The sequence below is a fragment of the Dromiciops gliroides genome, chromosome 1 (genome assembly GCF_019393635.1).
Source record: "Dromiciops gliroides isolate mDroGli1 chromosome 1, mDroGli1.pri, whole genome shotgun sequence".
NCBI lineage: Eukaryota > Metazoa > Chordata > Mammalia > Microbiotheria > Microbiotheriidae > Dromiciops > Dromiciops gliroides.
The window spans coordinates 636,530,566-636,555,403 of NC_057861.1; the positions used below are offsets into that span (position 1 = coordinate 636,530,566).

General features: G+C 38.8%; 1 protein-coding gene across 1 annotated transcript in view; it reads right to left on the reverse strand.

The window, feature by feature from the left end:
• Nucleotides 1-8,396: 8,396 nt before the first annotated feature.
• The window catches only part of HS3ST4 (heparan sulfate-glucosamine 3-sulfotransferase 4), a 476,811-nt gene continuing 460,369 nt past the window's right edge, over nucleotides 8,397-24,838 (reverse strand). Inside the window, exon 2 of the mRNA XM_043977208.1 lies at nucleotides 8,397-13,086. Coding sequence (XP_043833143.1) covers nucleotides 12,450-13,086 — 637 coding nt within the window. The 3' untranslated portion in view covers nucleotides 8,397-12,449. The remainder of the gene's footprint in view (nucleotides 13,087-24,838) is intronic.

A 24,838-nucleotide genomic window follows, 5' to 3' on the forward strand; every position in this document is an offset into this window, starting at 1 on the left:
TGCAAAATAATTATGACAATTTACATGGAAAGAACAGCAAAGAAAATAAACATAACACTATGCCAGCATAATGATTAAGCCTCACTCTAAAGAAGAGATAGGAGAATATCCCTACTTTCCTTGTTTGCCAATGTGGGGACCATTGATAGTTACAGAAAATCACATATAATGTTAGACTTCATTGTGGATTATTTTGCTGTACCCTTATTCTTTCTCTCTGGGTTGGGGTTGAAGAAATAATAAAAGATATATTGGGAAATATGTGTTTTACATATATATATATATATATATATATATATATATATATATATATATATATATATATATATATAAAGCATCGCATTACTGACACAACAGCATTAATCGTAATAGCAGTGCCATCAGTGCATTTCTCTGCTCAGCATGATTTTGTTATTTCCTTAATAAAGGAATAAGAAATCTGAACATTAATGATATAGGTGTCATGCCTAGAATAGAGATATCATTCCTATGTGTCAGACATTTTGGGGAGAGGATGGCTGGATGGGGCTAACCATTACTATGTATTTTAGGTCCCCAAGGATCACCACAATCTGAGAGATGAAAAAGTAAAACAGAGACCATCTCATCTATCCCTCATGTTCAAGTATAACTGTTGCTCAACTATTTCTGGTAGCTGGACATAACTGAGGTTTGTTCAGATATAGTACTTTATAGGGAAAAGGTGTTCTCATAGACTTAGGAATGTTAGAGCTTAGAAATCATCCAGTCCAATGCCTTCACTTGACAGAATAGGAAACTGAAACATAGAGCACGAAAATGACTTGTATAAGGTCCTTAAACTAAGTGGTAGCATAAGATCTGGAGCCTTGATAACATCATTAATCTGGAAAGCATTCAGAGGAGGGGGACTAAGATGGCAGAAGGCATTGGAATTATGTTATGTGAGCATCAGTTGGGGGATGAGGGGTGTTTAGTGTGGAGAGAGGATTAATTGTGGAGCAGAGAGAAAAGGAACTTGGGAGCTATATTCAAGTATCTGGAGGCTTTCATGCAGAAGAGGGATTAGGTTTATTCTTCTTGGCTTCAGGGGAATGAACTATTGCAGAAGCAATGGATGGTGGATGCAAAGGGAAAAATTAGGCATCATACACATGCATAGGTGCATGTGTGCATGCGCGCACACACACACACACACACACACACACACACACCAACTTCCTAATGATTAGAGCTATTCCAAAGCAGAATGGGTTGCTCCTAGAATCAGTGAATTCTATGTCATTAGAAATCTTCAGGCTGGATAAACTTTCCCAGGTGTGTTCCACATTTGATCAATCCTCTTTCAGGCATGGGTTGTGACAACTCTTAGATTCTGTGGACCCTGGTCTTTTGATACTTCCAGTTCTCTTTTGACTCACTCCACCACTGCTTCCCTTTCATGTCTGTTATTTAATTTTACTTTCTCAAGAACCTCATGAGAGTAACCATCTTATAGATGTGAACACCAAAACACAGAGATGCCAAGTAATATGTCCAATGTCACATAACTAGTAAGTGGTCTAGAGCCAGGAGTTGAAACCAGGGCAGCTAGGTGGAAAAGTGGATAGAGTGCCAGGTCTGGTGTCAGAAAGATTCTTCTTCTTGAGTTTAAACCTGGCATCAGGCATTTACTAGCTTTGTGACTATGGGCAAGTCACTCAACCCTGTTTGACTCAGTTTCCTCAGTTGTAAAATGAGATGGAGAAAGAAATGACAAACCACTTCAGTATATTTGCTAAGAAAACCTCAAATGAGGTCATGAAGAGTTAAGCACAACTGAAAAATGACTGAAACAACTTCTAGATTCAATGTTCTTCAATGAGATGGGAAAAGTTTCACTTGTAGTCAGAAGATATGGATTCATATTCTTGCTCTGCTACTTACAATTTGTATGACCTCTGACAAGTTGCTTCTACTCTCTGGGGCTTGATTTCCTCTTCTTCAAAATGAGCTATTTGAACCAAATGATTTCTAAAGTTTGTTTTAGCACTGAGCATATGATCTATGGCTTCCCTTGATTGCATTAAACAACCAACATGACCAAGATGTTTGTACTTATGCACTTCAGACTCATTGAAAACTTTTTCCCTTGCAGGCATCTCAGTCTGGACTCAATGATTCCCAACACAAGCCAATTCTTTGGCACAGGGGTATTAGAAGAGGGTAATTAAGCAAAGAGAACCTAATTGACAAAGGTCAATGAGAAGACACACTAACAGAGCGCATCTTCATCTCACAGGATTTAGGGTGGGAAAACCCTTAGGAGTCATCCAGTCCAACCCTCTTATTTTAAAAAAAGAAGAAAATTAGGGGGCAGCTAGGTAGCACAGTGGATAAAGCACCGGCCCTGGATTCAGGAGTACCTGAGTTCAAATCCTGACTCAGACACTTGATACTTACTAGCTGTGGGACCCTGGGCAAGTCACTTAACCCCCATTGCCCTGCAAAAAAAAAAAAAAAGAAGAAGAAAATTGAGGTCCAGAGGTTGGGATTGACTTTCCCATTATTATAGTGCATTAATATCAGAGCCAGAGGGGCAGCTAGGTGGCACAGTGGATAGAGCACTGGCCCTGGATTCAGGAGGACTTGAGTTCAAATCCAGCCTCAGACACTTGACACTTAAGTAGCTGTGTGATCCTGGGCAAGTCACTTAACCCTCATTGCCCCGCAAAAACAAACAAACAAAATATCAGAGCCAGAATTTGAACTTAGGTCTCCTAACTTCTAACTCTAGTATTCTTAATGAAAAAATGAAGGGAAGAATGAATGGAAATGTGACATTCAGGAGGTAAATCACTCTTCAAAATGATTTGCTGAAAAGACCTTTGTGAAGGCAGATGATTAACCAATTGAAACCCTATGAATCCTGAGAGATTATGAAATGTTGAATTTGAGTATCTTTTAGTTCTTCATGCCTTGGATAAGGAAGATCAAGGGGAAGATCTAGGCCTATGAGAAAAATAAAAAGGGGAAATACTAGTCGGTGGAGTAAGGTAGCATACATATAAGATTTAGATGGGTCTTGCCCTGGAGTCAATGATATTTAGGTATTATATCTGTGAATTATTTTTTTTCCTTCTGGATCTAGATGTCTCACACTATCAAAATCCTTACTTCCTGGGTATTGTGGAAGCCTCAATTAGGACAAAGTTTTTTGTCCTTAAACACCATAGAAAGCTGCAATTCTATTCCATTACTGGGAGTCATAGACAACTTCTTTAGCAGACATTAACTACCATTGATTGTTTATCAAAATCCTTTGTCTGTCAGACTAGCATTTTGGTGGCAAAATTTTCCAGGACAAGGACTCCAGGCTTCCATATGGAAATGATCCTGGGATCTTAAAGGTTATTCCAAGGACTTTATACTGTTGCAGGAATTCTAAGTTTGGATGTAGCTCTAAATGCTATGACTATTGCCTGAAGAATGGTCTGACTCAATGTGGAAAGGCTCATCACAAAAAGAGTGACCACTAGTTGAGTTGGGGTGGGGTGGGGGTGCTAAAATTACACTTGCAACTGTCTACTAAAGTATTATGGTTGGACTCTGCAATGAAGATTTTTGAAGTGTTAAAAGTAGGATCATTTAAACTGGTCTCAGCAGGTCACTCTACCTGGTGAAACCTCTCTCTAAGTTCAAATGAGCTTTTGTGGCAGTTGGCTCTCAAACCATGCCCAATACCATGGTGGAGGGCAGGTACAACTAAACCCCAATAACTCAGTGAACCCATGCCTGTGGAGCCATTGAACTACATGGCCTTCCTTTTTTACCTTTTCATCTGCTTCCACCAATCTGACACTATTAATTTATGCCATGAACCTCAGTTAGCTACAAGTTGCTGAAAAGGAAAATATTGTGTCTTTCTCACCTTAGTAACAACCTTAGTATCTTGCAAATTAACTAACACCTAGTAGGTACTTAAAAATTGTGTTCAATTGAATTTTAACCAATATTTGTTGGAGAGCAACCACAGAAATCAACTCATTTATTACCCAGCAGAGACATCCACAATTACTCTCCCATTCCAGCTACAGCTTCTGATTGTGATTGTATGCCTCTCACCTGTATACTTGGATGTGGAGAACCTACATGTGTAATATTATTTGCAAAGGACAACTATTATGGTCAAACTCAGCAGTCTTATGGAAAGAATACTACTTTAAGAGAAAGAAGAACTGAGTTTTTTCAGCTCGTTCAGGTAAGGAAACTCCTTCTACCAATGGAAATTGGTACCTGCTCTGCACCTCAGTCTTAGTTGCCCAGAGCCAAGTTAAAGGCCTTGCCAAGAGTCACACACAGCATGTCAGAGGTAGTTCTCAAACCCAGGTTATCATGACCTCAAAACCAGGTTTCTTTCTATCACTGAAACCAAGTTGCCTTTTACTTAGACTAATAATTTTAGCATTTATACAGTCCTTTAAGGTTTACAAAACACTTAAGAATCATTATCTCATTTAATCTTGAAACAACCCTATCAAGTACTATAAGTATTATTATCCTATCGAGCCCACCGGGTTGCAGAGGAAAACATTTTGTAAACTTCAATATGATGTATAAATGTCAGCTTTAAATATTATTGCTTACTGTACCATGATGTTGTTTCCATCCTAAACTCATCTAGGGACTATGCCACTTTTATTGCTGCTGGACTGTTCTGGGGGCAATATAGCAAAGGTTGTGGATTCCATGCTTGTTGCTTTGTTACAGATACCTATGGGGGGCAGGGTAGGTATGACCAGCTGACTGCTAAGGTTCATTGGGTGCCCTACTACTGACTCTCTTCTTGCCCTGATTCACAGAATTCTATTCTTGGTGCTACTTAATTTTTCTCCTATGGGTCTTATCTTGACTGAATTCAGAACTGGAAGGAAACTTAGACCTCTAATAAAACCTTATTTTTTAATATATGAGGAAATCAAAGCCAGACAGAAGAAGTGAGTCATCTAAGCAGCCCAATGGGATGGATAGTCAGAATCCTAAACCTGGAATATGAAGACCTCAGTCTCAGCTCTGCTATGTACAAGCTGTGTGACACCTATATGAGACTTAGCTTCTGCCTCTGTGAAATGAGAGTATTTGGATGAGGCAATCTGTAGGGTCCGTTGCAGTACTAGCATTCCAAGATTCCATGGAAAGTAGAAGATTCAGAATCCGAACCAAGAATTTTTTTTTTTTACTTCAGATGCACGTTCTGGTTTTTGTTTTTTTGTTTGAGACAATCAGGGTTAAGTGACTTGCTCAGGGTCACACAACTAGTCAATGTCTCACACCAGATTTTAACTCAGGTCCTCCTGACTCTAGGGCCAGTGCTCTATCCACTGTGCCACCTAGCTGCCCTGGGGTTCTTTTTTGATATGTGCTAGTGTTTCTCATTCATAATCAAGTATGAAGTCTTAATCTTCACTCAGAGACTCCTCAGGAAAATGTAAAGCTTTTGATAAAATATAAGCTCCTTGAGGGAAAGGACTATCTAATTTTTGTCTTCGTACTTTTATTGAGTAGAACAATGCCTGGCACATAGTAGGTGCTTACCAAATACATCTGGGTGTCTAAGTGAATGTAGTCCTGGGCCTAGTCAGGAAGACTGAATGCAAATCTGGTCTCAGATACTTCCTAGATGTGTGACCCTGGGCAAGTCACTGAATGTGTTTGTCTCAGTTTTCTCATCTGCAAAATAGGCATAAAATAGTGCCTCCCATCCAGTGTTGTTGTGAAGAGAAAATGAGATAATATTCATAAAATACTTTGCAAACTTCTAAGCACTATATGAATTCTACTTATCATTATTGCTATTATTCATTTCCTTGCTCCATGTTTACAAGCTTTGTCTTCTGTGTACAGGACATCATATGGTATTGACAACCATCATGCAAAGCTAAGAATTCTGGGAATTCTAAAAATGTATTTTTCAAGGGACACCAATTATTAAACTTCATTTTGTAATGAGCCATCTGCTTGGCTCTTGCCCAAGGTGCCCCAGACCACCAGGAAAGCAGAAGCTGTTCCCATTTCCTTTAACATAGCCGCTTTCCAGCTTTGTACTTTAAGATTCTACTGAATAAGAAAACAGAACATCCCTGGAGTACAGGAATGAGTGGTTGGATTGGTGGCCTGATCAGGATGGTGTAAAATCCCTAGCTTGAGAGTTAAGTGACTTGCTCAGGGTCACACAACTAGTAAATGTCTGAGGCCAGATTTTAACTCAGGTCCTCCTGACTCTAGGGCCAGTGCTCTATCCACTGGCTTTGAATTCTAGCTCTGCCACTTAGCCATAGGACCTTACTCAAGCCACTAAATCTCTTTGTTTTTGTCATCTATCAAATGAAAGAGCTAGAATAGATGAGCTCTGGAGGCCCTTAAAATTGAATAATAATGATAACTTTGATATAGAGCTTTCAGGTTCAAAAAGCACTTCACATGTTTATCAGATTTGTTCGTCATAACCTTGTGAAGTAAATACTATTTCTACCTCCATTTTACAGATAAGGAAAGTCAAGTGACTTGACCAAACAGGGTCACGCAACTTGTCACTCTATGAATCGGAATTCAAACCCAGGCCTTCCTGACATTCCACAATACAGCCATGATCTGATATAGGGCCTTTTAATTTAGCAAAGAAAAAATGCATTAAATCCCTACTATTTACAAGTATCTCCCTACTATGGAAGGTAGTGAGACTAGAAAGGCAAAAACAAGATAGTCCCTGCCCTTTAAGAGCTATCATTGAATTGGGCTTTGAGAGGGTAGAACAACAACATGAAATAAATAATTTCAAGAGGGAGAAAAGCAATAACTGGTCAGTAAACAGAGGTGTTGTAGAGGAAGTGAAGTTCAAAATCCCATAATTTTATGAGTGGCTGGCTTCTTTGGAATCTGCTGAGCAGAGTAATGGGGTTTATTTGACAGTAGAAAAAAGCATGATGAAATCCAAAGAAGGATCTTTTTAAAAAAGAAAAAGACATCACAATTGTAAAATGAAATAGGACCTCAAGGATTCTATAATCCAATCCCAATTTCGGTCCTGGTCCAGCTGATAATAAGTTCAGAAGTATTGGGGCCTGCATTGTTATTTTATATTTACTATTAATACTAATAAGAGAGGCAACATGACATGGTGGATAGAGAGTTCAGGAAGGCTAGTGTTCAAATCCTGCCACTGACACACACTGGCTATATGTTTCTGGGTAAGTCATTAACCTCTAAGTGCCCCAAGCAACACTAAGACCATAAAGTGTAGAGAAGGGTAAGAGGGTGTTTCCTCACTGGAAGCTTATTATCAGTAAAATCACAACTCTAAATCCTATTCCCAATAATAACAACATATAACATTTAAATTGTGCCCAAAGATTTACAGATGAGTCATTAGTAAAATTTTATTACCTCTTCCACCTATGAAAGTTGTATTGCCAAGGATAGTTGGAGCACAGACATGGCTAGGAATGTCTAAGGACTAGTGATCACCATGCGGGCTAAGGAACTGGAATTATCTCAATCCTAGGAAATCTGTTTCTCAGTGACATTCACCATGGTTTCCCCCATGATTATTTCCAATTTGTACTGTATATATCTTGTTTGTACATGCTTGTGTGTTATCTGCCCATTAGGCTGTGGAATCCTTGACAGCTGAAATTGTCATGTCTTGTTTTTCTTTGTCCTGCACATAATATGCTCATCTTAATATGCTCATGCTTATCAATGGCAGAAAATAGTAAAGCCAGGATTCAGTGGGTAAGTCTACTCTCTCCAGTGTGTTTTCTATTATACGTCTGGTAAAATGAATTGATTGGACATGGTGAAGAACAGTCAAAGCTCCAGTGTTATTAACCCTTTCCCATTTCTTTATTTCCACAGTGTGACTGCTGTTTGGAAAATAACAATACTGTTAAGTTTAAGTGTCTCCTTGGGGGATGTATGTCCAGGTGACAGATTGAGTGTTTCTGTATCTGTAACTAGAGTGTTGGGTTTTATGAAGAAAGTCTTAACTCTATGAAAAATTGGGATTTTTTCACTTCATCCAAACTTTGGTAAATGCCTTATTGAGTCAGTAAGTCACTTAACTTGGATGGGGAAAAAGACATTTTTTTCAGTAAAATTTGTTTCTTGTGTAATCTTATGTATTTTATTGTATGCATTTAAGAACATTCTGAGAAGAGGGTCGATAGGCTTCACCAGACAGCCTAAGGGGACTAAGATTTTTTTTAAAAAGTTTATTAACTCCTGGGATAGGGTCTGATTGTCAAGAACTTCACCAAGAATATAATCCCCTTGAAGGCAGAGAAGATTTCACTTTTGTCTTTTTATAACTGGCACATAGCACAGTGCCTGAATTATAACAGGCATTTAATAAATGTTTTTTGATTGGTTTATTAATTGTTTGCTTGTATTTCAGGCATGGTTCATGTGTAGAGGCTAATGATCAATGGAGCCGAGAGATGTGGCTGCCACAATGTTTTATTAGTTAGAGCTGGCTGGTTCAATTTTAAAGTTTGAGATGGTCATCTCCTTCCAGTACAGAACAATACAAAAAGAAAGAGGCCTGTTAGGCAGAACTGTCAGCAGCAAACATATTTTGGAAGGCTAAATTCTCCATTTCCCAGCCCTGAACCACCCAGCAGCAGCCTTTCCAGAACAGTGAATCATCCACACAGCTTGTAGAAAATTAAACATAATTTATGCTTTGCTAATTGAAATCAAATACAAAATTCAATCTCTTGTGGGTTGCAATGCTGACATTTAAATAGGAAAGAAAGAAAAAGTTATTAACCCAGCTCTCCTTCTACAGGTGAGCTACACCCACCTAGCTAGGAAATAATTCCTTTTGTCAAGTGTCCCATTTTTTTTTTCCAAAAAGGCAGTTTGGGCTTAGCAGATCCTTTTAGTGACCATGGATAATGAAACCAAAGTCAGAAATGTGGAAAGCAGGACTTAATGATATAAAATTTTGTATTTCCTTTTGGAATCTGGATCTTTCAAAAAGGTCTCCAAATAGATGCTTTGAAAGTTAACAAATCTCTTTCTCCATCCCTATATGACACCTCTGAAGAATGGCTCCCCAATTCTCCTGCCCCTCTGGAACTGAGAGACCCTTTGTAGGGTTCTTCTGAAGGACAAGATATTTGATAAGGATAGCTATTTTCTTAAACCCCACCTGCCACTAAAGAGGTGATGGTTGGACCTTGAGCAGGGGACTTGAAGTTTTTTTTTTTAAATCTTTTTCTGTTCAACATACAGGGGGGAAAATGGGGATTTTTTTTACTTCATCCAAACTCTGGGAAAGACCTTATTGAGTCACTAAGCACATCACTTCTCCCTAGACCACAGGGATCTAACCTAAATAAAGAAGAAATCCTTGGGGAAACAGGAAGGAAGAAGCAATACAAGTTACAAGCACCCTGGGCCATGTTTTTAATCTCTGGGAGTCAAATCTAATACTCCAGTCTTATCGTACCTGGCCCAGCATGGACTCCCTTTTAAAACCCTTCCTATAGAAACTGAGATTCAAGGGAGGCTGAGAAGGCAAGGGAAATAATGGTCTCAATGAACCATTTGGGTTCTCTCCTCTGGAACACTTATCCAAACCTGGTTGCAAATGCTTTATTTTTCTTTGTCTTATAAAAGAATGTTTTCCTAGGTAAGTCAGAAAGGTAGGCAGAAGGGAACTGGACAAGATGTAGTGATGGTACTGAGCAGACCTGACCACTAATCTGGGGTGAATCAAAGGGTTTCAAAATAGAAATGATCTAATCCAAATTCATATTTCACAAAGGAGAAAGCTGAGGGCCATAGAAAGAAAGGGTCTTGTTTAAGATGTTATAGAGAATATTCTTCCCTTGGATATCAGGAAAAAAGCGGATGACCTCTTAGGGCCCTTCCAACTCAAATACTCTTAGACTATAGGTTTCCAATTGGAGGACCCTCCAAGAAAAAGAGAAAAAGGCAACTGGGTCTTGTATAAACAGATGCTCCCTGATACCTCTTACATATGGGACCCTCAGTTCCCTATTTAACCATCTGGGAAAGTGTCAAAGACTCCTAAAAGCCCAATTTTGCCTTTAGGGTAGGCTTGCTCTTAGCTCCTTAACCACACCCCAAACTTCAGAAGCTGACTTACTTTGGGTCTCTTCCATTAGGGGATGATTTCAGAAGAGTAGAAAGTGGGTAGCAAGTGGGGAAGAGAAGGAAAGAAGAGACATAATCTTTCTTTTAAGGGTCATACGAGCAGCTAATATTGCAAACTTCTTGACCCTGGTATGTTTAAGGATTTTTTTTGTCTTTTAAATATTCACATACAACATATATGTTATTATTTTTCCTATATCTTATCTATAGCTTCTTTTTTGGTAATAAAGGTGTTTCTATTGCCTGCAGCTCAATAGGAACTTTCTTTTCTGAAAAAATAATTTTCATTTATAAGGCTGTGTTTCAGTTGGATATACTGAATTAGGCACGAGTCCATTCTTTGTCAGAACTGCCTGGGACAGAGAAAGCCATGGCCCCAGACTCTATGCTCTCCCTGAGCATGGCTCTGTAAAACATTCCCAAGAGCCTCCTTGCCTTCTGCTATATCCAGATCCATCAGGGAAAGCAGGTGTCAGGCCCCAAAGGAGAATGCAGCTGGGACTCTCCAGCCTGCTTGGAGGGTGGATGCATGCTTATTGGAAACTGGGGAGACTAAAAGAAATTCTATCAGAACCCATTAATCAGGTTGCATTCCATTTTTATAACAACACAGTTTTCATTTAGTGGGAGAAATGACATTTTAATAACATCTGAGAAAAATTAAACTCATCCCCACTACATCTTTTCAGTTTTACTGGAACGATTTCTGGTTTTGTAGGCCTGTGGAAAAGTGCTTTGTGTCAAACGCTGTGTTTTAATTGAATCAAGCTAATGGGAACGGACATTTTATTCAGCCACACCTGATGTACACATTCCTGTTTCTGGCCCACCCCTCAGAGTCTGACAAATGAAGTTAGCTCTTTTGCCTCCTCCTTCAGTGGGCGGCAGCAGCAAGCTGGCCTGAGTGGCCCAGCTGTAACTGGCTTCTCTGCCTCCCCAAGATATCCAGTGCCATTTGCCTCAATTCCAGTGGCTTTGAGGCCTGTAAGTTCCCAACTGAACAGCACCAGTTCCAGAGAATGAATATGTCCCATGTCCCAGGCCCTTGGGGGAAAGGGGATGGAGAGGGCAAAGGGGCATGCCTTGTGGGTGACAGGCTAGAACTGCCTGGCCCTGAGCAACAAATTAAACAAGAGTTTCAGAGAATTCTATCCAGAAGTAGCACGGAACACTTTGTCTTCCTGGGGAAATGGGCCTTTTTTTTCCCCTCATCCCCAATCAAAAGAGGGTTGGACAGTCTTTGTTTTGCAACCACTTCAGGAATCTTGCAAGGACCAAGAGGCCACTCTGCTGCTTGCCAGTGAAACAATACAATCAAGTTTGCTTGGGAAGGCCCCTGCTTCTAAAATGAGAGGACATGCTAAGCTTTCCTCCCTCATCCCACTAGAAGAGGAGGGCCTCCACCCCAAAAGCTCTCTAGAAGCAATTCACACTCTCTGCAAAGGTGGGGAGGAGGCAGCCCTGAGGAGCAGCCTATCTAAGAGAGGAAAACATCCCTTTTGGCCCAACATCAAGGATGAAGGGGATACCTTAGAAGATTTCCAGTAGGAAACTGAAGATCTCTGGCATGCTGGACTCACCTCCCCAGCCTCAGGGAAAGAGTTCCCCAGGGCTGCTTGGTTTTTGCAAAGATATGTATGATCCCTCTCCAGCCCACCCCATAAATGGCTACTTGGAGCCTCTAGGGACTCCTAGTAGGAGGGACTCAATATGCCTGTGCAAGGAATAAGGAAATGAGGTCATCTGAAGGCTAAGGAGTTGTGGACCACAGGGTGAATCAGACACCCTAGCAGGTGGGAGGGTGAGATACTTCAAACTAAATTCCTCCCCTGCTTAACCATGATTTTTGCTAAAGATGTGGGTATGTCTGGTGAGGAGGGGGTGGGGTATCTTCATGACTACCTTCATGCTGTACTGGCCAGTGACATTTTCTAGCTAAGACCAAAGTGCTAGGTCTTGGCCAGAGTCAGGTTCACCATGTGCCAGCTGCAAAAAGCAGGCACTGTTTGCCTTTGGAGGCTGTGCTGAAAGCCAACTCCCAGTTACTCCTTCCCCAAGCTCTTCTGACTTTGGATAATGGACATACCCTATGTGAGGGAGAAGTGAAGGGAGAAGAGACCCAAAAAGAAGACCTCCTAACACCTCGGACATTAAGGTTTCAACTCTGCAGGAGCAGGAACCTGCAACCTGACCAATGGGTTGAGAGCTGCCTGGCTCCCAGCTATGGCCATAAGCCTTCTGGGGAGGTTCACATCTTAGACAGTGATTCACTTCAAACTATCAGATTGCTTTCCCCAGGATTTCTGGTCTCATTTGTCACTTTCCTCCTGTTCCCACTGGAAATCTTGACCTGTCATTTGGTAAAACATAACATTGAAGGGTCTGTAAAATTTCCGCAGTCTGTGGATTACATCTGGATCAATCCTGGGGTGAGTCCGCCCCTTGCTTTTGCCCAAGCACCTTGGGGCACTGCTGTCCTCTGGCTTCTTCAAACAAGGGAACCCCTTGGTTTTGTTGAAGTAGAAATGTTTCTCAGTCACCACCCGTTTGAGGCCCAGGAAATCCTGCACTTTGGCCATCTCCCCAGCAGGGTCCACGATCAGCCTCTCACCGCTGACAAACAGGATCTGAGACAGGGGAAAATACTGAAGCCAATTTTCTAGATGCAGAGCATAGATCCCAATGCGGATAGCACTCCAGGAGGCATCAATCAGCCCCAGGGTCCGGTTTTTGAAGGCTAGCACTTCAAAGGTCGGGATCTCTGGTTTCTTGGACAGGGTCTGTGTGTAATCAGAGATTGCCCGAGTCACAGGGTTCCTCACAACCACAATCAGCTTGGTATCCTTAGCCATGGAGTGGATGCGTTTGGGAGCTTCATTGGTTACAAAGTAACTTGGAGTTTTCTCCATTGTTATCTGTCCCTCCAGTGTCTTAGGCATTACATTTCTGGAATAAAAAAGGAGAGAGAATTGTTATTCCCATTTCATAGTTTCCATTCCCTGCCCCCACAGCAATAATCTCTGAGATGAAAGAATCATAGAAAGCTAAAGAAACTGATCCATCATAGAATCCTAGAATTTTAAAACTGTCATGGGGGAACTATAAGACAGAGAATGTCAAAGCTATCTGACACAGAACTTCTTGGTGACCAGACACAAATGATGCCACCTCTGTTGTAGCCATTATCCTCACATCTTCCCCATGGGAATCTGCCCCTGGAACCACCCTGGGTTCTTACTGATGAACTTAAAATTTCTTTTGCCCAGAACCAGACCTCCACTTCACTACAGAGCTTCACATCACACCTCCTTGCTGGTGGCAACACTTTCCCTTTTCCAACTTCCCTTTATATGTCATTTTCCTCTATTGGAATGAAGGTTCCTTGAGGATAGGGACTCTCTTGCTTACATGTATTTATCCCTAGTGCTTAGCACAGTACCAAATATATTAAATATATAATAAATGCTCAATCTATCTACCTAGCTATCTAGCTATCTCTGATATATTTTATTTCAGATCTTTAAGGCACCTTAAAATATAGGAATTGGGATGTTGGAGCTGGCAGGAAAATTAGAAGAAAAATGTCAGAGTTTGAAGGAACTTTGGGAAAGAAAATGCCAGAATATAGAATGTTGGAGCTGGAAAGAACCTTAGAACCTGGGATTGTAGAGTTGTAAGGGAAATATAATGTTAGACCATAGGATAGCATTGCTAGAAAGATCCTTAAAGAGCACTTAGTCTATCACTACCACTTTACAGAGGCCACTAAAGGTGAAATGACTTGCTCACAGTTACAGAGCAAACTAGTGAGGGAGCTGGGATAAAACCTAGATGTGCTGACTTGCAAAGACTACTGCTTCTTCTAGTGTTTACTTTAAAAAAATGACACTCTCTTTGGTAAGACTTTTAAGAAATCAAAGGGGTTTTAGCATCATTTATCCCCCTAATCAGAGCATGGCAAGTCTATCAGGTGTTAAAGCTGGGCTCAGTAACATATTATACAGTCAATTTGCCATAGGCACATGTAGACAAAAGTTAATTGACAATAAACCTGTACAATACCTGTCTGTACGGCAGGCCATCTGCTACCATTTGCTCAATTAAGTCTATTCACTTCTGAGCCCTGCACCAAAGTGGTACATTTAGGATTACACAAGACCTTTTTGTTATGATGACATGCTTTTAAATGTCTCAACTAATAAAACTTAATACGAAAGAAGATCCCCTAGCTTCTCTTACCATAATTAAATTTATTTACTATCTGGTGAGCGAGAAAAGAACGACTTTTCTTTTATCTCTAATTCGCATGCTCTGTCAATAATTAATTGCTACTGGGTATGAAGCTTCCTAAGTAAGCACTTTTATTAAGCAAAAGAAATTTGCCTAGTGGATAAATTAACATGTAGCTAGACTTTCTCTGAGAGGGTATAATAATTTTGTAACATGAAACTTTCTGATCAAAGAAACCACACCGACCAAAACCAGGATACCATGAATTGAAGTGATGGCTTCCCTCCAAAGGAATCAGACTAATTGGATATCCATTAAATTGTTTTTGCCTTCCCTTATTTTTATTTTTCTTTAAGCAAATTTTACATAAAGAGAATTAGAGAAGATTCAGAATAATATACTCATTTTGTCAAAGGGTTAACAAAGGCACTTGTTGGGCAGCAGAACATAAAGTAAAGAGTGTTAAATGTGGATTTTGAAGATCTTAGCTCAAATCCTATCTTCATCAGTGACTCCCTGTGTGTTCTCGTGCAAGTAACAACATCTCTGGGCCACAGATTACTCATCTGTAAAATAAGGGAATTAATCTAGTTGATCTTTATAATTCTTTCATATCTAAAATACTACAAATATATTTTTATCTTATAATCCAGAGCAATTGAATGAATCCTGACTTGGAGCCAGGAGACCTGGATTTAAATCCAAGCTTTTAAACTTAATAGCAATGGAATCAGAGGCAAATCATTTCATCTCACTGTGTCAGTTCCCCCATCTGTGAAATGGTAAAGAATCTTTGCCCTCACTACCTCACATGATGATTGTGAAGAAAGTCCTTTGTAAACTTGAAAGAGATAGATAACCCTGTTATTAATTTATTGTCAATAAGGTTAAGGCTAACATTTTAGTCACCTAGCTCCTACTAAGGTAAGGACATTAGACTAGATAAAGCCTTGGGTCTTTCCTTTGTAATTCCAAGAGCCTATGATTTTAGTTCAGTGTGGAGATTCAAAATAAATGAAATATAATCAAGGTCAGGTTCCATTTGGAGAACTGATGCACCAGATTGTTTCCCAGCTCAAGGGTTTTTAGAAAATAGTTAGGATTAATTTAAGTTCCATCATGTTCACTAGGCTAAAGAAAAAAAAAACTTTTGGGTAAACTGAGTTCACGTCAGTCTAGGGGTTCAGAGAAGGAGCAGCAGCAATTATTCTATGTCTTTCAATTTAGGGAAGTTTGGTAAAATAGAAAATGAGCCAGAGTAGGCAGATGAAGAAATGAATTCTAGTTTCAGTTCTGACACTTTCTATTGTGTGTGACACTTAGCCTCTCTGAACTTCACTTTCCTCATTGGTACGATGAGAATAATAATACCTCCTCTACTTATGTCAGAGGACTGTTCTGATAAGCACATGTTTGTGAATGGGCTAGCAAACCTAGAGAGTTCCATTTCTACATATGGGCATATTGTTATTATTCATGTTGTTATCAGTTTAGTCGAGGGATGAGACACTGGTAATGATAATTATACAACATTGAATAATGAATATGTTAGAGAAAGAGTTCTGTTTCCATTTAAAAAGAAAAGTGGAAAATCTTTAAGATGCCTTAAATCAAAACTGACTTTAAAACCTTCACAGGAGCTGTCCTTGGTACCTCCCAGTAGTAGCTTTGTCAAGAATGAATATTAACTCTGAGACTGGTGGTATAAGATGAAATAACCAACCAACTAATGAATTAATATTATAGTCTTTGTGTTACCACATACATCATAAATGTTGGAAAGGCACTTCTTCATTTTTCAATAAATGTCTTAAAATTTTTCAAACACTTATTTTTCCAGGGCAAGGAAAAACAAACCTATGTAACAAAGAAGCATAGTCAAGCCAAACAAATTTCCATTTATCTATTTCCACAAATGTATATGTCATTTTGTATATTAGTCTATCACTTCTCTGCCAGGACATAGGTAGCATTTTTCATCACCAGTCTTCTGTAATTATGGTTGATCATTGCATTAATCAGAGTTCTTAAGTCTTTCAAAATGGTTCCTTTTTGCAGTATTGATGTTATGCTATACACTAGTTTTCTAGCTCTGCTCACATCACCTTGTATTAGTTCACTCATGTTTTATAAGTTTTATCTGAAATAGGCTTTCTTTCCATACATTCATATACCATTATTACCTCATCCACTCTTCAATAGAAGGGAAATTAATTATTTTCCAGTTATTCATTATAAAAAGAACTCCTATAAATAATTTTTATGCATGTGGGAGCTTTTGCTCTTTGTTGATCTCTCTGAGGTATAGACATAACAGTGCTATTACTGGATCAAAAGATATGCAGTTTGGTAATTTGGGGGCATAGTTCCAAATTGCTTTCCAGAATGTCTGGGCCAATTTACAGTTTCATGAATGTACATCGATGTGCCTTTTTCTGGCAACCCTTCCAATGTTTGTCTTTTTCCTTTTTTGTTACCTTTGTCTATCTGATGGGTATGAGGTGAAATCTCAGAGTTGTTTAATTTGCATTTCTCTAATTAGTTTTTATTTGGAGAATTTGCTCATATGGCTAAAGACATCATGATTTTATCCCTTGAAACCTGCTTTTTCATATGCTTTGACCATTTATCAATTGGTGAACTGATTCAAATATATAAGAAAAACAGTTATTCACCATTTAACTCCCTTCTAAGGTTAGATATATTTGATTTGTTTGGGTAAAATATTTGAAAGTTTATGCAATCAAGATTGTTTATCTTCTTCGCTCCTCTACAGCCCATATTTAGTCATTAACTTTTGTTCTATCTATAGTTCTGAAAGCTAATTTCATTGTTATTTCTCTAATCAGTTTATGAGGTACCCTTTATGTGTAGGTCATATATTCATTTGGAGCTTATCTTGGTACATGGTGTGAGGTATTGATCTAAACCTACTTTCTGCCAGACTGTGCCAGTTATCTCTGTTGATTTTGCCAAATAATCCTGACCCCAGTAACTGGAGTATTTGGGTTTACCAAATACTCATCTTCTAGGTTCACTTACTTTACTATGTTGTGCACTTAATTTGTCTCTCTGATGGATCTTTCTATTTTTTTAACCAGTATCAAACTGTTTTATGACATTGTTTTGTAATATGGTACAATTAGACTTCTTTCCCACTATTTTATAATTATTTCCTCAAGATTTTTGACCTTTTGTTCCTCTAGATTAATTTCATGCTTATTTTTAATTCTGTAAAATATTATTTGATTGGCATGGCATTGAGTAAGTAAATTAATGTTTATAATATTTTCATTTTATTGAATTGGTTTGGCCTACTTGTGAGCAAGTAATATTTTTCCAATTATTTGTGTCTGTCTATATTTTCCTCAGTAGTATTTTATATTGTTAATATGGTTCTTTTGTGTATCTTCATAAGTATATACCCAAATATTAATAATTTCTATAGTTATTTTAAGTCAAATTATTTTTTCTACTTAATGTTGTTGATAATATACATAAATACTGATTTGTGTGGATTTAATATAAAAGAAACTTGATATAAATTCATATGTTACAAAATTCAAATCTAGTGGCTTTTCTAGTTATTATTTATTTCAAAAAATGTGTCATCATATCATCTGCAAAAAAATCCCATGATACTGTTGTGTCTTGTTTGCTTATGCTTTTTCCTTCAATTTATTTTTCTTATCTTTTCACCAAAGCCAGCATTGTATCCAACAAAGCACTGTATCCAACAGTAGTGATAGTATATATACTTGCTTTACCTGGGATCTTATTGTAAAAGGCTCTAATTCATCACCATTACTTATAATATTGGATGTTTGTTTTAGATATATGTCATTTACTCTGTTAAGGAAAGATTCATTTATTCTTGTATTTTCTGGAGGTATTTTTAAAATTTTAGTTAGTTGATTTGTTGATTTTTACAAAGTCACTTCTTTCTGGGTTTTGGTTTCTTCATCTGTGAGATAAAGGTGTTAAACTGGATAACTTTTCAATCCCCTCTAACTCTAACATTCCAATTTCTATATACTAATATACCATGCCCTTTGGGAAGGCAGTATGGTATAGTGGAAAGACTATTTATTTGTCTTGGAGTCAGTAAACATATGCATTTAAATTCTCTCTCTAATACTAGTTCCTTGCCCATAGGTTAACCTCTGTTCATCTGTCAAACAAGGATAATGATATCTATAATAGTTATCTCACAAGGTTCCTGGAAGAAGTGAATGGCATAATGTATATAAAACACCTTGCAAACCTTAAACCTTTTAAACCTATAAAAATGTGAGCAATTATTTTCATTCCTTTTAGTGCCAATCTTGTATATTCTGGGCAGCTAGGTGGCACAGTAGATAAAGCAATGGCCCTGGAGTCAGAAGGAACCAAGGTCAAATCTCACCTCAGACACTTACTAGTTGTGTGATCCTGGGCAAGTCACTTAACCCCAATTGCTTTACACATCCAGGGCCATCTCCAGTTGTCCTGATTTATATCTTGCCACTGGATCCAGATGGTTCTGGAGAAGAGGGTGAGGTTGATGACCTTGCACAGCCCTCCTTCACTTAAATCCAATTCAGTGCAAGTCATGACATCACCCCAATGTCATGGTCCTCTTTGGGAATAAAAGACAAACAAAAACTACAAGAACAACAATCTTCTATATTCTAAGGTCTCTCCCAGATCTAGCATCCTGTGCTCTATATTCTATGGTGCCTTCTGGTTCTCGTACTTTATGATGCTACTATTCCATTTATTGGATGTCTACTATATGTGTAATTCCTAAAGGGAATGATAATGGAAAGTTAGGGTTTGGCTGAGGAAGTCATAGAGGAATATACAAACCCCAAAAGACTTAGGCTGCTTTGGAAACATCTGCTAAATCATTAGATAAAATTTGAGCTCATATTTTTAGGAACAGGTGCATGTTTCCCCCAATTATTCCAGGTGATTAATTCAGATGTAACTACCAAACCAAAAAAAAAATGGGAAATGCCTACTTTTTCCCTGATATTCATCCAGAATCCAGTGTTACCATTTGTCAGGGATGAACCATTGCTCCCTGTTCTAAGTCAACAGAATCTTGGACCAGATCCCATCAGAGGCCAACTCCTAGTGTGATCTGCCAGTCCTTGTCATGTCCCCAGTTAACTCCCACAACCTACAGAAAAAGACTGGTGAAGTTTTCCTGGAGTATTCTACCCTTTTATAAAGACAAGATAGTTGTAAATCCTATAGGAAGAACTCCCAGGAATGTCCATGAACTCACAAAAAAAGAAATGCAGGATAAGAATCTGAGTTCAGAAATTCCCCAGAGTCTTTGACCTTGTCTCAATATTCCACCTGTTAAATGTACCTTAATGATGTTACAAGTATAGACTTCTTCACTAAAAAATGGCCAGACTTTTTTAGATCACCAGTGTGAAATGCATCTGTGCTCTTTTCAATTACTTTCTCTACAGTAGTGAGAGGGAGTAGACAGTTCTGCCTCTATGATGGTTGTTTATTGCTCTTTGAATTGAAAGCTCACTTAACTCATACCTTCATAGGCCTATAGATTTAGAGCTAGAAGAGACCTAGGAAGTCACCTCCATCTTACAAATTAGAAAAGTGAGACTTAAAGACCTCAAGAGCCTTGATTAACACACTAATTATAATAGGGGAAATTAATACTTGAACTCAGGACTGCCCCTCATAAAATGTGATTCCTTATAACTGAATAAATTATTCCCCAAAATGGCCTAGTAATTATAGACTATGGTGAGACTAGATTGATTTTAAAACAATACTTCACTTAATTCAATCTAAGATTATGCCATTTTCCTCCCTCCTTAGTAGCTGAACTTATAGCCAAGTCAAACCCTAGGTCTTTTTCTAATGAACTTATGTTGACCCATAGCGCATCTCTTCCTGTATACTAGACCTTTCTTAGAATGCTATTCAGTAGAGCTAAAAATTCTGTTCATAGCGGGCATACCTTTCACATCAGAGGATCATAGATTTAGAGTTTGGCAAGACTTCAGAAGTCCTTCAGTACACACACACACACACACACACACACACACACACACACACACACACCCCCCGAACACTCTTACATTCATAGTATATCCACACTTAGCCTGACCCTTGCTTTTTACTTACTCATTAAAGACCTTTCCAACCAGTATGGTCCTGGGCACTTCTCCTGATGGATGAGGTCAGGCCATGTGATGGTAAGCAGCTCAGTCCTTTGCAATTTGGTTTCTGAACTGACCACTCAAATTAATTAATTTCTCCAAAGTTATGAATGGTCTCTTAATTACCAAATCCTTTCTCAGCCCTCTTCTTTTTTGGCCTTTCTACAAAATCTGACACTGTTCACCAGACCCTCCTCCTCTACACTATTGAGTATATTGAGTATCTCTTCCCAATCTGGCTCACTTCCTAGCTTTCCTGTCTTTTAGCATATTATTCCACTCCACGTCCCCTTCTGTGTTTCTGCCATTCTGGTATACTTCCTGTTTCCCACACATGATCCATCTCCTGTTTTTCTGTATTTGCAATAGTTGTTCCCTTTTCCCTCATCACCACCACCCCAAATGCTCTCTTTCCCCACCTCTGACTCTTGGAATTCCTGTTACCTTTAAGATTCTCCTCAAGTACCACTTTCTGTACACAGACTCTCCTAGTCCTCTCAGCTGTTTGTGTCTTCTACTCTAAGGTCAGTTTTCATTGGCTCTGTATCTATCTTGTGCATACTGATATAAATATATCAGAATTTAAGGTCCCTCAGAATAGAGACTATTTCCCCGCTTTGTATCCACAGAACTTAGCACAGTGCCTGGCACATAGTGAGAACTTTTAATAAATCCTTGTCAAACAATTCTCTGATATTGCACTATTGGTTTTCCTCCTGCCTCTGTGAACACTCATTCTCACTCTCCTTTTCTGGGCCATCTGTGTGCCATCTCCATTTCTGAGTGTGCCCTAGGGTTCTGTCTTCTCTCTCCCTGTATTCTCTTGGTGATCTTATCAGATCCATTAGCTTCAATTGTCATCTCTATGCAAATGACTCCCAAACCCAGCCTTTATCTCTGGCCAGAGTTCCAATTCTGTAAGACCAGTGCCTGATCGACACCTTCAACTGGATGTCTTATAAGCATTTTAAACTCAACATGTCCAAAACAGAACTCATGACTTTCCCTTGGAAATATAACTTTTTTTTTCATGACAACCCTATTTCTGTCTGCATCATGATCAACTTTCCAGACACGAAAGCTCACAATCTAGAGTCATCTTCAACTTTTTTACTCTCACTTGCCTCCCATATCCAATTAATGGTCAAGTCCTGTTGATTTAACATTCTTGAGGAGAGGAAGATAAGGATGGATGAAGGGAATTCCTTCAAAATAAATTATGAATTGAATTTTGCACTTAGAAGCTCTTTGACACATTATTTTTAATGATTTAATTACCCACAAATCTTCAGAACTGTAATGTTAGACTATAAGTTTCCTGAGAGTAGAAACTGTATTAGGGGGCCAGACACACTCCAAGTGGCAATCAGCCTACAAACACCTGATGAGAAATAAATAGCCCTATATGCACTTGGTAAGAGCCACTCTTTATAGTACTCTTATCAGTAAAATAAGATATTGAGACTATGTACATGTGAAAGAGGGTTGTGCAAGAATAATAGAATTTAAGACAAACCTGCTACGATGTATTATCATAACCTAACATCCCCTTCTGGTTTTGATGTAGGCATTTAGCTTAACCTGTAAGAATCAGCAACAGGGACACTTGTGACACTAGTGATCTGACACTTATTAGTCATTTCAGCCTCATTAAACCAATTTCCTGAAGCAGAAACAGTGTTTCTTCCACAACCATGAAATGCATCTAAGGAATTTTCCACATGCAGTGTTGTGTCATTCCAATCCTTTGCACATTTTCCAGGGAATCTGTCCCTTCAAGATTGTCCCAGGGAGGTGTACCTTAACGATGTGTTCCCATAAGATCAGAAACCCCTATATAGGTTTTCTGATACTGTGTTTATATATAGGTAGTATGAAGGAACCACAAAACTGGACTGAGTGGGATAGAATTCTGGGATATATTGATACGTGTGAAAACTAGACCCAAACTAGGTAAATTTTACTATTGTCTGGGTGTGAATCTCTAAGGCACTACCTGTTGTCATTTAAGCAATGATTCCTGAAGGGAAAAAAACAGTACCTTCACAAATGTCTATTGTTTCTTTTTAGGGCCTAGCAGTGCTAACTATGGGGCAATGGTCATTCAGTCAATAACATTGTCTGAACAATGCATTTCTATTCAATTCTTTGGAACTTCAAGTCATCTAAGTCATGTATTCTCAGTATCTATACCTGTCCCCAAATCAGCCAGATGCCTAGTACAATAATAACTCCCAACAGGTAAGACAGAAAGGAAATATATGTACATACATACATATATGTATGTATAAGTATGTATACACATACTACACACACACATAAACACACATATATATTGGACACCACAGATGGGGACTTCATGGGATAGATAAAGACTGAGAAACATCAAGGAAACGTCAATTTGAGACATGGGGTTATTCTGGAGGTTTGGCCCAGTATAGCAAGCCAACTGTGTTTGGGTTCTGAGTAATATTTATCTGGGAAACAGTACACTTCAGTACAACCATATGGTGTGAGAACAATATGTCTGGGCTTGGAATAGTTCTTTAACAGTATCTTGGGTGCTCATCACAAGTATAACACTAGCATCAGCACCTTGGCCAGAAGCAAACAGTCATTGCATAGGATTATACAGCTGATATCACAACCCTGAATGTTTATTAGACACTGTCCAACTAGGTTTACTTAACATCATCTTGTATGTATGACTGTGCTGATTACTATATGCCATTAGCAACCTCAATATATATTATATGCATACATTTTTGCTGTTATTCCCTTCTGAATAGAATCTTGTCGTCTAAATGGACAGGTAGTCAAGAGATCGAGGTTCTCGTCACAGTTCTGCCATTTACTAACTGTATCATCTTGGGAAATTCACTTGTCCTCTTAGGGACTCAGATGTATTCTCTTTTATATGAAGGAGCTGTACTATCTGGCCTCCAAGGTCCTTTGCAGCTCAAACGTTCTACAATCTATCACTTGCCACTGAGAGTCCAGAAGCCCCAGGAATTCTAGCAAGATCTAGCTATGCAGTGCAATTTGTGATATTCCTCTCTAGGGCCCCTTCAAGCGCAGCAAATGGACAATATCATGAATATCAAGGGGGATAGCGATCATGAATATTAGACATGAAGTAGCTATTCTCAATTGAAGGGTCAATGGCACATATTGCCCTTGGTCTGCCTGAATTAAAGGGACATGGGGCATCTTTAACTTCCCCAAATGCATTATCCAGTTGAATAAATGGTGCATAAATTAGCAATTTTCTTTCTCAAAAACTCCTGATGAAATGAATTCCAAGGAGAGGGTAGGGTGAATGGTAAAAATAGGGCAAGAGCATTAGTCTCAGCACACCTACCACTTCCCCCAGTAGAAACCTGTCCAATAATCAGGATCAGTAAGATATTTACAAAAAAAAAAGGTGAGGCTATTTTTTTTTAATTTTATGAGTCCTTTAAATATCTCTAAAGGTCAAAGGGGGAACAGGTAGAGAAGATTCATAATTTAAATGTAGTCCTGGGGAGAGGGGAGGTAGAGTACATTGGGCTGCATTGCACTAAACAACTATGATTATTTAGAAGTTTCCCTTTAGATCATGAGACATCTGTCATTCTGTAACAACCCCTTACTGGTCCAACTTCTGCCCTTTAGATCTATATATGGCTAGATAGCAATTAATATGGGGCAGCAACATGGTGGATAAAGTGGCAGGTCTAGAGTCAGGAAGATTCATGATAGTGAGTTCAAATGTCATCTAAGACACTTACTAGCAGCATGACCAAAATGAGCTGGAGAAGAAAATGGCAAACCGCTCCAGTATTTCTGCCAAGAAAACCCCATATAGGGGTTATGAAGAGGTGGGCATGACTGAAAAACAACTGATCAACAAGGCAATTAATATGAAAAAAGATCTGGCACTTCTAGTAGACCACATGCTTAATATGAATACAACAATAGCTAATATTTCTACAGGACTCTAAGTCATTAAGTCATTCCAGGAAGAGTGCCCAACCAGAGCCCTCCTCAGATGGCAACACTGATAATGTGAATAATTTCTTGCAACTACATAGCATTTTGTTGCTTACTGAATGCTTTCCTCATAATAGGCCTACGAAATGGGTAATGCGTTGTTATTCACATTTTATGGAGGAAGAAAATGAAACTCGGAGCATTTAATTGTCTTGCCCACAGGCACACACAAAGTAATAGATAATGTCTCTAAACCCAGACCTCCTCACTTTCAGTTCGATGTTCCCTTCATACACCATACTAAACACATAAAA